General features: G+C 51.5%; 5 protein-coding genes across 5 annotated transcripts; 2 read left to right on the top strand and 3 right to left on the bottom strand.

Annotated features, from left to right (window-relative positions):
• The first annotated feature begins 349 nt into the window (after positions 1-349).
• BJY04DRAFT_197788 (glycerol kinase) lies at positions 350-2,795 on the top strand. The gene is made up of 4 exons (XM_073712521.1): positions 350-797; positions 852-1,837; positions 1,890-2,056; positions 2,127-2,795. The coding sequence occupies exons 1-4, from the start codon at positions 664-666 to the stop codon at positions 2,745-2,747; spliced, it is 1,908 nt and encodes a 635-aa protein (XP_073567353.1). The 5' UTR covers positions 350-663; the 3' UTR covers positions 2,748-2,795.
• Positions 2,796-2,883: 88 nt separating this feature from the next.
• On the bottom strand, positions 2,884-5,032 carry BJY04DRAFT_197789 (cytochrome P450). Its single transcript, XM_073712522.1, has 3 exons — positions 4,476-5,032; positions 3,851-4,415; positions 2,884-3,802 (listed from the first exon to the last, which is right to left on the bottom strand). Exons 1-3 carry the CDS (start codon positions 4,633-4,635, stop codon positions 2,905-2,907), a joined length of 1,623 nt encoding a protein of 540 aa, XP_073567354.1. The 5' UTR covers positions 4,636-5,032; the 3' UTR covers positions 2,884-2,904.
• Positions 5,033-5,570: 538 nt separating this feature from the next.
• On the bottom strand, positions 5,571-7,649 carry BJY04DRAFT_221910 (uncharacterized protein; the record flags this gene model as incomplete). The annotated part of the gene is made up of 2 exons (XM_073717245.1): positions 5,571-6,764; positions 6,852-7,649. 2 exons carry the CDS (start codon positions 7,647-7,649, stop codon positions 5,571-5,573), a joined length of 1,992 nt encoding a protein of 663 aa, XP_073567355.1.
• Positions 7,650-7,882: 233 nt separating this feature from the next.
• BJY04DRAFT_197794 (uncharacterized protein) lies at positions 7,883-10,027 on the bottom strand. Its single transcript, XM_073712523.1, has 3 exons — positions 9,474-10,027; positions 8,275-9,416; positions 7,883-8,211 (listed from the first exon to the last, which is right to left on the bottom strand). The coding sequence occupies exons 1-3, from the start codon at positions 9,703-9,705 to the stop codon at positions 8,083-8,085; spliced, it is 1,503 nt and encodes a 500-aa protein (XP_073567356.1). The 5' UTR covers positions 9,706-10,027; the 3' UTR covers positions 7,883-8,082.
• A 944-nt stretch (positions 10,028-10,971) lies between these two features.
• On the top strand, positions 10,972-12,200 carry BJY04DRAFT_126012 (putative pyroglutamyl peptidase type I). Its single transcript, XM_073708405.1, has 2 exons — positions 10,972-11,269; positions 11,321-12,200. The coding sequence occupies exons 1-2, from the start codon at positions 11,159-11,161 to the stop codon at positions 12,041-12,043; spliced, it is 834 nt and encodes a 277-aa protein (XP_073567357.1). The 5' UTR covers positions 10,972-11,158; the 3' UTR covers positions 12,044-12,200.
• The last annotated feature ends 336 nt before the right edge of the window (positions 12,201-12,536 follow it).

Genomic DNA, 12,536 nt, shown 5'->3' on the forward strand with positions numbered 1-12,536 from the left:
CCCCTGCTTTGGATCGGCGACTGGACTGGAGTCTTCCGAGTCCCGACAGCTGTCTTAGCTGCTCCACCAAGACACATTTCCCCACGAACTCAACCAACTTTCCGGGGCGTACGCATCTATTTACCTGCCATGAACCGCAAGACAGACGCATCAATCACCCCAGCCTTGACAAGGGAGAGTATAGGCCCGGTTCGCAACTTATTTGCGCGGTGTTTAAGCCCACGCTAGCCAAGATCTCAACCAGTCCTAATCGAAGAGCGTTCCGGCTCATTCGCAACACGAGTCTTGGGCTCGGAAGCGTCCATTACCCCTTTCGTGGCGCTAGCATGGGTGTGGGATGAGATTAATCTCTCGGCTTGCAGCTGTCTGCCTTCCCCTCCCAGCTCGGGACCAATTCCCCCGCAGGCAGGAGGTGACGAGACGGAAAAATTGTGCCACAAGCTGTCGCATTCACAGCATGGCTGGACATTTATTTAAACAATGGGGACGCGTTGCATCTTCTCTCCTACTTCCTCTCTCTTCGACTGAGCGCCTTTCTGCCCACATCCATTCGCTTTTCCCTCGCCTTTCAGCCTGCTGCTTACGCCAGAAACCGCCGAGCAGGGGCTCTCATCCCCCGCAGAAAAACATAGAACGTTCCGCTAATTCTGGGGCCTGCGGACGATGGACGCAGCAGAAAGCTTTGTTGGCTCCATTGATCAGGGCACTACAAGTACCCGATTCTTGATCTTCAACCGTGAAGGAGAACCTGTCGCGTCTCATCAGGTTGAGTTCAATCAAATATACCCACACCCAGGGTAGATACCCCTCAGTCTCACTATGAAGCGCCTCCACATTAACAAACTTGACAGATGGCACGAACACGATCCGCGTGAGCTTGTGACCTCGGTGGAAACCTGCGTCGAAGAAGCTGTCAAACAATTCGAAGCCAATGGGAATGATCGACAATGCATCAAGGCAGTGGGGATCACCAATCAGCGAGAGACAACGGTCGTCTGGGATCATGAGACGGGGGAACCACTTTACAACGCCATTGTCTGGACGGATACCCGCTCGCAGTCTGTGGTCGATGAGCTGAAACAGAAACGCGACGCATCGAAACTGCAGCAGATCTGCGGCCTCCCCCTCTCCACATATTCCTCCTCCACCAAGCTCCTCTGGATGCTTACGAGTGTACCAAAGGTTAGAGAGGCGTACGAAAAGGGCACCTTGGCGTTTGGCACTGTTGATTCCTGGTTGGTTTACCAGCTCAATGGCGGCAGCAAGTCCAATGTTTTCGTCTCTGACCCTACCAATGCATCTCGAACTATGTTTATGAACCTCGAGACACTCGAGTACGACAACTTCCTGCTGGACTTCTTCGACATTAAGGGTCGTGTACATCTACCCAAGATCGTCCCTTCGTCAGATACAACCGCGTATGGTGCTCTTTCTACGGGCATCCTTGAAGGAACACCCATCATGGGGTGTCTGGGCGACCAGTCTTCAGCGCTCGTAGGGCAAAAGGGCTTCTCTCCCGGGATGGCCAAAAATACCTACGGCACAGGATGCTTCCTGCTATACAATGTTGGAGACAGACCAGTGATCTCCACACATGGTTTACTCGCAACCGTGGCGTACCATTTTGACGGAAAACCAGTCTACGCCCTAGAAGGAAGTGTCGCAGTCGGAGGCTCGGGAATCAAGTTTCTCCAGAACAATCTGGAATTCTTCAAAGAGTCCAGAGAAGTCAACGATCTCGCCGAAACAGTAGAAGACAACGGTGGTTGCGTCTTCGTCACAGCTTTCAGTGGCCTCTATGCGCCGTACTGGATCGACGACGCAAAAGGCACAATCTGTAAGCTGCCCTGATATCCAACTCTCATATCTTCTCTAACCAAAGCCAATAGTCGGAATAACCCAATATACCCAAAAGGGCCACATCGCCCGCGCAACCCTCGAAGCAACCTGCTTCCAGACAAAAGCCATTCTCGACGCAATGGAGAAAGACAGCGGCCATGCACTCTCAGAATTAGCCGTCGACGGCGGAATGAGTAACTCAGACCTCGCCATGCAGGTACGTGGCGTCTACACTCCAAATCAAACTCCACAAAGCCCAACCTAACTCCTTTACCTTGAACCCACAGATCCAAGCAGACCTAATCTCCATCCCCGTCTACCGCCCCAAGATGCGCGAAACGACCGCCCTCGGCGCCGCAATCGCCGCCGGTCTCGCCGTCGGCCTATGGCGCAACTTCACCGAGCTCCGTGACATCAACCGTGCGGGAGGCACAGTATTCCGGCCCCAGAAGAGCCTCGAACAAAGCCGCGAACAATTTAGCCTTTGGGGAAAAGCCGTCGACATGTGCCGGGGCTGGATTGGCGATAAACATAAACGGAAGAGGCAAAGTGGGGAGGTAGAAGCCGAATCTGAGGCTGAGGCTGACGGGGTAAGGGTTAAGACGACGGTTGATTTGAGTAGAGGCGTTGCGGGTGTTGCGGAGCATACTCACGCTCACTCAACCAATACTTCGGCTGCTGGTGGCGGCCATGGCCACGGGGGGGTAAATGGGGCTATGAAGATCGTTCCTTCCGTGAAGATCAATAGCGGCGGGGAGATGGTGTTGTCTAAGGCTGGGACGCCGTGGATCAATATCTCGGGGGATCTGAATGATGCTGATGACCAGGATCTCTTCTTGGAGCTGCGACGAGTTGAGATTCTGCAGCGGTTGAAGAGGTTAGGGAAGGTCAAGGTTGCTTACTTTTGATTTGGGTAGGAGAAGCCTTACCGTCAAACGCCCCGGTGTACGAATTATAGATTGAGAATTACTTATTTTTCTCTCATTATCCCATCTAGGCGAATAGATACAATATAGCATTATAAAGTCGTTACATATGTACATGGTCTGTAACCAGCCAGCCAGCTCAAACACCCGCCTTCTCATTATTGTTATTCTCCCCTTCTCCATCCCTAACAAAAACACAACTCAGCTCTGACGCCGGCGTCAACGTGACCTCAAACCGCAACTTCGGATCCCGCACTACGCTCTCGCCCTTCTGCGGCAACGCCTGGATACTCTCGTACGCCTGCAAGATCCTCACAACTGTGTATCCCATCTCAATCATTGCGAACTGCTGCCCGATGCAGATTCTTGGGCCGCCGTTAAAGGGGATAAAGTGCCATGGTTTCGGCTGCCAGCCGGAGACCCAGCGCTCGGGTATCCACTTCGCGGGGTCGAAGTAGTTTGGCGAGGAGGCGGGTTCGTAGTTATCGGGACTTCTTTGCATAATCATTGTGGAGTAGACGACTCGGGAGCCAGCTTTGACGGCTACCGGGGACAGGCCATCGGGGCCGCCGCCGCGGGGGAGGGTTGTGTCTTTGAGTGAGAAGCGTACGTTGAATGGTACGACCGGGTAGAGGCGCATGGACTCGTGGAGGACGGCGTTGAGGTATTTCATGTCTTTCAGATCGGCGTAGGTGGGTTTTTGGGCGTTAGCGCCGACACCGAGGCGGCTGGAGATCTCTTCGCGGAGTTTGGTGACCACTTCGGGGTTGCGGCCGAGCTCGAAGAGGCAGAAGGAGAGGGTTGCGGCTGTGGTGTCGCGGCCGGCAAGAAGGACGGCGACGAGTTGGTCGCGGAGTTGCCGGCGGTCTCGGGTGAAGCGGGCGAGTGCGTGGAGGAAGGTTTCTTGTTTAGAGAGCTTTTGGTCGAGCTCGGCGGGAGACATGGCGAGTACGCGGTCGATGTAGGGCTGGATGAAGTCGTCCATGACTTTGAGTTGGCGGCGGAATTCTTTGCGCGAGAGGATAAATTTGAAGACGCTAGGACGTTTAGTACCATCACAACACGAGCAGGAGAAGGCCACTTACCCTAGGCGGAATAATTGCGACTGGCGGCGTTGTACGTAGCGGAATGCCTCAGCAAATGTTGTCTCCGGATTCTGTAGACTGTCGGTTCCTTGACCAAGGAGGTAATCGGTAGCAGCGTCCAAGGTATAGCGGAAGAAGAGAGAAGTGACATCGACAACCTTGCTGCCGTGTTCTCCACCCAACAACGGGATCAGATGTTGAACGTGCTTCTCGAAGATCTCGGTATCAACAAGACGGTCTCGTACGAACATGGGTCGAATAAGTTGCCGCGAGGCATGCCACTGCTCGCCATCCGTGACGAAGATACTGTCTCCCAAGAACTCACGCCAGTCCCGGTGGAATGACTCGCCCTTACCATAGTCCGCAAATTGTCCTGTAAGTATAGCCTTGATGTTCTCCGGGTCTCGAGTAAGGATAAGGCGAGTCGAAATCCCGGCATCCAGCTCTGCGGTTTTATTCTCCTCCACCAACGGTGCGCCTTTCGCGTTTCTCACCGCGTCGCTCCAGAAATCGAGGTCGCTGTCTTCCTGGTTGGCTTGCATGGACTTGTAAATGAAATCCATGGCTGGAGAGTTCTTGTTAGCGTGACCTTTCCATTACCTAGTATTTCCGTCAATCAACGTACCATAAGGAAGACGAAAATGGACCTTAGGGGCCCTTGCACCCAGGCGCGAAAGTTGCCATTGTACTTGAAGTTTCCGCGCCAGACATGCGAGGAAGAATGCCCCTATAAAATAGAGGACCGCCTGTCCCGGCGTCAGGTTGCTCACGAGATCTTCAATCATCTTGAGGTCGCTAATGCGATGGAGCAGGATTGAGTCGTTGGCTCACAAAAGTGGGCGCTTTCCTTCCTTCTTCAACACATTCTAACCGGGGGGTCAAGCGAAATTTGTAGATAGTCGAGACGTCCATTTCTCCACCGAGTCATTCGCACTGACCGAGCAAAGCGAGCGGGTTTGGCCATTCACAGAAGGTGGAACTGAGAATTATCCATTTGCACATGCTGGGAGACTCGCAGCTCCATGCCCCATTCGGGAGGACTTGCGAACCCCGCGTTGGTCTAGTGGCTTGGGGTGGGTGTGAACTTTGGCTCGTTTCCGAGGCATTGATGTCACTCGACCAAAGGCTTCCAGCAAGGAGATTCGTTGTCGGATTGTTCGGAACTTTGGAAACATATTATTGAGGTGGAACTCGAAAGGAAACGAAGACGCGAGGTAGAAGCACGTAAGACAGACACCATCACGTGTAGATTCTTTTTCTCACGTGCTAGGTATCCAGACAGCGTATCCATCGCCTCGTGTTGATGAATGCTTTTCAACATCTTGATCTGGTCATCAATAGATTGCTTGATGCACGAGTGCATTGTAACATAACTAGACAGATGGTAGCTGCTCTGCTCAAGGCCACCGGTCTATTTACATGCCGTATGTACCCTGCGCACTATGCCGGCAAACCATCTACGTTTCTCTGTTGCCTCTAAGGTTAAATGGTTCAATGCTTGGTCTGACAACCTATCTAGATAATAGTTCCGAATGGTTCAAATCAGGCCCTGCTCAGGTGCCATCCTGGGGTCAGAGTGACTATACCCGGTCGAGGGTTCAAGCCTTTGACAGGTGTTAAAGAAGGGGTATCTGGGCATGATCAAGCTGTTCTGTTATTGCCCCAATGGTTGTTCTCTCACCACCCTCCCTTGGCAGTCTTCTTCCTTCTCTCCCTCCAGCTACTTACCTTGCAATGCAGTCACTGGCATTACCTTGTCTTTCCCGATTTCCTCAGCTTCTGTCTTTCGGGCTTGCTCGGTCGCTTCCTTTTCTTTCGCCTGTCTTGCCTTCTCGATCTCCTCTTTCTCCTTCCTCTCCATCTTCTCCTTCTCCTCCTTCTCTCGCCTTTCACGCTTCACGGTCTCATGCTCAGTTCTAGCTTGATGGGCCCAGGCAGCCAGCGAGCTCGGTTTTCTTAAACACCAGATAACCACGTCTCGAGTAGCAAAGGTATCTTCTAGGCAGTTGTGGCCCTTCTTACCCATTTGAATCCTTCTATTGAGAAAATTATAGGCAAGAGTCTTCAGGGCCCACACTCTTTGCAGATGTGGCTCGGGTGACTCGCCCTCGTGCTTCAATCTCGGGTCCTGGACTGCATCGGCTCCTGGGGCAAGGTTAACGGCTGCACCAGGCTTTGGATCCGGCTCGAACCCTTCAATGCTGAAGACCGCCTCGCTTGATAATATAGCAGCATCAACGATCTTTGAGTGAATCAATTGAAGGGCGTTGAGGTCATGTTTGAGGCTGTGTCCGATGAGTATCGTCTCTGTATCGGCATAATGCCACAAGGCCTCTCGCGCCGAAGCCCATCCCAGCAACGCCTGGCCAGTTGCGACTGCGTTAGCCATCGCCGTTGCTGTCACGCCGCTAACGCGAGATCTCCAATCGGTGACCTTGCGCGTAGGTTTCACGAAATTATTGATCAGCACTTCCCCGGTGAAGAAGTCGACGGCGCTGAGGAAGGCTAGCTCATCAATGTATCCCCCGGCCACCCCGACCATCTCGCAGTCCACAGCTATTGCCCTACGTTTCTGACCTTGCCAGCCAGGGACAGACTGAGGCGTTCGTGTGAACAAAACGGGTGGTCGCTCGATCACTTGCTTCTTCAACCACTTCGCGTTCTTGAGGTCCTTCGCACCAGGCGGTTCGTTCTTCTGTGAGCGTGCAGGCTTCGCTTGAAGCGGAGTCTCTGCGGCTTTAGGATCCTTACTATCCTTCTCATTAAGCAAATTCTCCTTCTGCGAGGATTCAAATGGTTCTTGAGTAAGCCTTTCCTGGCACATATCCCGAGATGAACTTCTCTTAGCGCACGCAGTATCTTGAGAACCAAACTCTAAGAGATCCTCCTTCTTGGGCAGCTTCTCGAACTGCGACTAATGTCTGTCATTCGGTTCCGCTTGTTGAGACTCTCCAGATAGCGTACCAGTGAGATCTTTCTCTTGAGGATCCCCCTCATGTACAGTTCCCTCCTCCCGTGGGGCTATGAGTTCTCTTTGGGGGGATATCTGCTGGGACCTTTCTTCAGATAGAGACTCTCGGGTATCTTCCTCTGCAGATTCGCCTTTTCCATTACCGATCTTGATGACTCCTCCTATTTCAGGGCGATCGTTCTTAGGAACCTCATCCTTCCCACTACAGCCCTTCTCTTTGCCTAGATCTTTCTCATCCTCGTTGTCTTTCTTTGGCTTCCTTCGAGGTTTCGGCGGCGGCGGCTCGACAGTAAGTCGATACCCCTGAGATCGGAGCCGAGCGACAGGATGGCAGTTCTCTAAGAGCCGTTCATAGAGCGGAGCATGTTCCTCCTTGCTCAGCACGGTATATTCCAAGCGGTTGTGTAATCTGAGCTCCTCCGCGCTCTTGAATGTGGTGCGGCTCTGGGAGCACTCGTAGTGGGCCAAAGCGGATTGGTGAGAAGCGAGTGCTTGAATAGTGCCGAAGGTGTCCTTTCCACATACAGGACATCTGAGCATCTGCGCTAGATTGTAGGATCGAGGGTCAGGTAGAGGATTCCGCGAGGGACCGTGGAATGGACGAGCGACAGGATTAAGTTTTGAGCCAGGTAAAGGTTGAGGCCCTGGTAAGGAAGGCTCGGGGAAGGAGTTGCGGAAAGGAAGATGAATAGGACAGGCTATAGGCCCAGGAAGAGAGCCAGGGAGGGTGCCAGGACTGGTGTTGGAGAGGGCGGCAGGTGGAGGGCCAGTGATAGCAGGTCGATATCCGGGTGAAAGGCACTGGTATTGCCGATAATAGTCGCCCATATTCAATCTCAAGCTGAGAAATGCACCCAAGAAAAATCCTCGTTTGTGCGCTATATCCCGAGCTGAGAACCGGTTGTTCCAGCTTTAGAAGTTGACAAGGGCTAAGGACAAAGGTCGTCTAGGAATAGGGGGCTTAGGGTTAGGGAGTATGTTCATCGAGTGGTAGTTCCGAGTCCCTGGAGTAGGAAGGTAAAAGGCAAAGAGAGCTTGTAAGGGCCGATGAGACAAAAGACAGATTGGGCCCGGGTTGAGGTGGTACTTTCCTCATGTAGTATTGTGAATGCAGGTTCGCATTGAAGGCCAGGGTAGTTCCAAGGTTTTCGAGCCACAAAGCTTCCGCAGCGAATAATATGAAATGTCTAATTTGAGAGATATCTGAGAGCAATTGGACAGAGTTTAGGTTGCATATTTGCAGGCCGTGATCGTGCTTAGATTACATGAGTAGCTTAGGTCCGTGATACTTGCGCTTCTCGTGCTCCATCAAATACCTGCTGCTGATACCCGTTCGCTCCGGGAACCCGTCAAACGACACTGCGTACGTGGCAACAGTGTGGGCGACCAGCTGTCAAGATAAGATGGTTAGCTACGGTTTTTTTTTTTTTTTTCACAGGAAAACGAGACATACCTTGCTGTTGATCTCCCAAGCTGTCGCATTGAGATTCCCTAGGTCGTCGCAAAGCTGGTGGTAGCACGGGTCGTACCAGTCGCCCGCAATGCCTCCAAACTGCTCCTGCTCTTCCTTGGTCTTAACTCCCTCCGCCCCCGTTGCGATACCACCACCGGGGATGCCGTTACGGATGAAGCCGTCATAGTCACTTCGTCCGTCAAACGGAATATAGGTGAAGTTTAGCCCGTGTGAGATATAGAACTCGGTGTACAGGTCACGCAATTCTTCGGACCCAACAGGATTAACAGCGTTGGTAGCGTTGTAGACCTGGTAAGCATAGTTTGGCGATGCTAGCATGTCATAGTCCATAAACAGGCGGATCTTCAAGTTCTCCTCCTCACTAAGGACAGAGACATAATAATCGGAGCCAAGCAAGCCCTCTTCCTCTGCGGCCCACCACGCAAATCGTACGCAGTTGTTTACACTGTATTTGCTGAGCTGTGTTGCAACTTCCAGAAGGGTCAGGGTGCCGGATCCGTCGTCATTGATACCAGGGCCTTCCGTGACACTGTCACTGTGGCCTCCTAGCATGACACAGTTCTGGGGGTCACCGCCCTTGGTTTGCGCAATAATGTTGGTGGTGTGGATTGTGTCGACAATCGCGTCAATGTAAGCAATTGAGTCGACCTTCTTTCCCTCCTTAAGTTGCTTGACAAAGGGCGCGGCGTCGGTATCGGAGATACCGAAAGTAGCAACGTGGTCTGGTGATGGCGTTCCCAGTGTTCCGCTCACCTCGCCCTGTTCGTTGTTGTACACAACAGCAGCAACAGCACCTGCTTTTCCAGCTAGCTCGGACTTGGTACCAAAGGGACAGGTGCCACGTTGAATCAAGGCAATCGCGCCCGAGAGCTCAGAAGGAAAGTCGGCAACATCACATCCTTGATTCGCTACAAGTACCAATGGACCATAAACCGGCTCCTTATTCTTGGTTGCTGGTGTTAATCCCATAGGCCGGGCAGAGGCTGGCACCTCGTGTCCAAGAACGAGGCGGGATTCGAAAACATTGCCCGAAACGGCTGGAAAGGATTGGTTTGTGACATCGTAGTAGTCGCCTAGTCCGGTGACTGTGGAATAGATATAGTCGAGCGTCGCCAGATGCCCTAATGATCGTGTATATCAGCTCCTGCACTTTAGATAGTACCTCTTGATGGACATACCCTTGCTGCCGATCACGCGAGTGGGGTGGTTGTATTCATCAATACCCTTCTCCGCTATACTATAGAGAACCTTAGCCCTGTCAAGCAGATTACTGGCATGAATTTGATCCTGCAGCTCCTGGGAGCTCACGAGGTCACTCCGCGCATCGTTGAGGGGAAGCTGTTCGAGTAGCGGAATCCGAAGAGCGGAGATACCGCCGATCAGTCCGAGGGAGACAGCAACTGATCTCATTAAGGCGGTTTAATAATATGGGTCTTGAATAAAAATAAACTGTTATAGATAGTTTCGAGGACCTTGGGAGAGTGAGAAGAAGGACGAGGTTATTGGACGGAGCTAAAGAAGCAGAAGCTCAGCCGCCGGATGATGAGTGGTGTCCGCGTGACGGATCCAGGGGTCAATTGCTTGTCTAGCGTCCGCTGATGACGTTGAGGAGTACTGTTAACGTAGGATAACAATATAGTATAGATAGGGATCAAAATAAGGGATAAAGTCAAAGGGGAAAAGCTGAGGTCTGTGAAGGATGCTCGGTCTCGAGAGCTAGGAGCCTAGGAGCCTACCTACCTAAGGTAGGCGGAGGTGGAGAATTACTGACGTGATTGTTGTGATTCCTGTATCACGTGCGAGCCGCCATGTCTCTCTATCTTTTTCCACATCCGGAAATTCGTCAGACTTCAAAATCTGCGACGCATGCTATCGTCACGCCGAACTTATCACAACCTCACAGATAAGCAAACAAGGAAGAATCTGAAACGAGCTAGCCATATCCTGGCTCAAGAGGCTTGCTTGTGTGTCACATTTTCCCATCTGGTATATTGCTTGAGGTTGCCTCTTGCAGCCAATACGGCGTAAGAATAAATCCCCCCTTACAGATAGACTCTTCTACGTTGGGTATCCTTGTCCTCGAATTTTTACCATCTTATTCTAGCCTACTATAGATACAGACGTGGTTTCGATATAATGATTTGATCAGACCAGATATCAAAGAAACAACGCTGAGCCATCTATCGGCACCAAGTGGCAGCTCTTCCCCCAAAATGCCGCACGCATTGCCAGGTAGTAGGTACTCTAGTTTTGTTCGGAGGTCCTCGTATGCTGTAGTCTTCCGCAGATATGACATCTGGCCGGGACATCAGAGGCTTAATCTTAATCGTCTTACTCTTTTCCCTGTCAAGCCACAGCTTCGGGTTACTCTCACTTTTAGCTCCGCGAGTTTTGGGCGCAGTACGGAGTATATAGACATGTAATCAGTTACATGTCGTGACCGAGTGGGTACAAACTCTTGTGCATGGCCCATTGTGGTACGCTCGTCGACATAGTTCTGCTGATATTGTTAGCTATATTTAATGGTCTCTGAAGTATAATGCAGTTCTCACTTACATCAATTCAGATTCCGCGAAGCGTCGCCGCGCATAGTTCAAGTTGGGCAGTATACTGGTGCCAAGACCGACCCAATGCGGAGGCGGGGAAGCTCCGAAGGGAGCATTCATCCTGACCGACGCCACCCATTCAATCCTTCCACATACTCCGTATTCCGAGTGCAAATCACTTTCGTCATTACCTTTACCTCCTCCAGCTCGCTTAGAGCTATACAAACAGCTCCCCTCTGCGGGATATTCCTCTGCGGTCCCACTTTACCCCAGAACATCCAGACCCGCCGAATCAGCCTTATCTACTCAGTCTCAAGATGGGTGATTGTGGTTCGGGTGTGCATTTGTCCACTACACAGCTTCCTAGAGATCTTTCTTCATCTCCTTCGGATCCGGAGGAGATTTCTGTGCTTGTGACGGGCTTTGGTGTAAGTCATGCTTCTCAATTGAATTGGTGGCACCATGCTCACCTTCCCTAGCCGTTCAAATCCAATCTAGTCAATGCTTCTTATTTGATCGCGTCCTCTCTCCCACCGTCTCTATCACTACCTTTAGAGAAATCCGATACTTTACCTTCGGCCCGTCGAATCGCTATCCATGTTCACCCTTCGCCTATATCCGTCGAGTACTCTGCAGTTCGCTCGATCATCCCAGCCATAATGGAGGACTATGTCAAGACTCACGGTCGACAGCCTGATATAGTGATACACATGGGCATTGCTGCTACCAGGAGCTACTATTCTATAGAGACTAAGGCGCATCGGGATGCTTACTATATGCCTGATAACCTCGGACGAGCAGGGTACGAGGACGGTGAGAAGCTATGGAGAGAGCGGACCCTCCCTCATGTTCTGAAGGCCGGGCGCAGCGACCCAACCGCGGAGCCAGTCGTGAAGCTAGACTTAACGTCCTCTCGAGTCAACCTCAACCCTCATGCGCCAGATGCTGAGTTTTTGAAAACATGGCAGAGATTCGCTCCATCAACTGCAGACATCCGCATCTCGGAGGACGCTGGCCGCTATCTCTGTGAATTCATCTTTTACACCAGCTTATCGCTGGCTCTTCAAGAAGGCCGGGACCGAAACGTTGTTTTCTTTCACGTTCCTTCTTCATGTCGCGACGAGGACGTTGATACCGGCAAAGAAGTTGCAATTGGTCTCATCAAGGCTCTTGTTGACCGATGGGTTGATGGGAAGGTATAGTTGTTGTTTCTTGGCTTCTAGTTTTATAGCGATACGCATAATTTGTTTGGGTCATGTGTGGCGTCTGATATCTACCAACCATATATAATCGCAAACTTGGGACAGCGTCTCATTTCGTTCTTTTTTATATATACTGTCATTCTCCTTCTCCAGCTATAAATGCAGCTTAATGAGTCATTTGGTTTTTCATTCTCATGGTCTAGCCCGTCGAGTGCGCCCTATATGCGGCATATATACGATGATTTATGTACACCCCATTTATAAGCCATCTCCAATTCTCACCGTAACCCTATCTTTCGTTCTCCCATGCTAAATGCAAGGATCTCGAATCTCTCTCTATAAAAACAGTTTTCCCCAGGTGTTATTCCACTTCCCATCGTCCTGTCGTCGCGACCAGTTCTATAGATCGCCCCCTCTTTTCCGCGGAATCGATACGCTCTTATCGGCAAAACCATCGCATCATCTCCACCTCCACACCCGCAAACTTGAAATC

Source organism: Aspergillus karnatakaensis (genome assembly GCF_047715665.1).
Source record: "Aspergillus karnatakaensis strain CBS 102800 unplaced genomic scaffold BJY04scaffold_54, whole genome shotgun sequence".
Lineage (NCBI taxonomy): Eukaryota > Fungi > Ascomycota > Eurotiomycetes > Eurotiales > Aspergillaceae > Aspergillus > Aspergillus karnatakaensis.

What these genes read in the sequence shown, in the direction of transcription:
- BJY04DRAFT_197788 (XM_073712521.1), top strand. Translation starts at nt 664, where the DNA reads ATGGACGCAGCAGAAAGCTTTGTTGGCTCCATTGATCAGGGCACTACA. An exon ending in CAAATATACCCACACCCAGG is followed by an intron (nt 798 to 851) that starts GTAGATACCCCT and finishes CAAACTTGACAG; the next exon opens with ATGGCACGAACACGATCCGC. An exon ending in CGACGCAAAAGGCACAATCT is followed by an intron (nt 1,838 to 1,889) that starts GTAAGCTGCCCT and finishes CAAAGCCAATAG; the next exon opens with TCGGAATAACCCAATATACC.
- BJY04DRAFT_126012 (XM_073708405.1), top strand. Translation starts at nt 11,159, where the DNA reads ATGGGTGATTGTGGTTCGGGTGTGCATTTGTCCACTACACAGCTTCCT. An exon ending in TGCTTGTGACGGGCTTTGGT is followed by an intron (nt 11,270 to 11,320) that starts GTAAGTCATGCT and finishes CACCTTCCCTAG; the next exon opens with CCGTTCAAATCCAATCTAGT.
- BJY04DRAFT_197794 (XM_073712523.1), bottom strand. Translation starts at nt 9,705, where the DNA reads ATGAGATCAGTTGCTGTCTCCCTCGGACTGATCGGCGGTATCTCCGCT. An exon ending in TCGCGTGATCGGCAGCAAGG is followed by an intron (nt 9,417 to 9,473) that starts GTATGTCCATCA and finishes CACGATCATTAG; the next exon opens with GGCATCTGGCGACGCTCGAC. An exon ending in CTTGGGAGATCAACAGCAAG is followed by an intron (nt 8,212 to 8,274) that starts GTATGTCTCGTT and finishes TTATCTTGACAG; the next exon opens with CTGGTCGCCCACACTGTTGC.
- BJY04DRAFT_197789 (XM_073712522.1), bottom strand. Translation starts at nt 4,635, where the DNA reads ATGATTGAAGATCTCGTGAGCAACCTGACGCCGGGACAGGCGGTCCTC. An exon ending in CCATTTTCGTCTTCCTTATG is followed by an intron (nt 4,416 to 4,475) that starts GTACGTTGATTG and finishes AGAACTCTCCAG; the next exon opens with CCATGGATTTCATTTACAAG. An exon ending in TCGCAATTATTCCGCCTAGG is followed by an intron (nt 3,803 to 3,850) that starts GTAAGTGGCCTT and finishes TAAACGTCCTAG; the next exon opens with CGTCTTCAAATTTATCCTCT.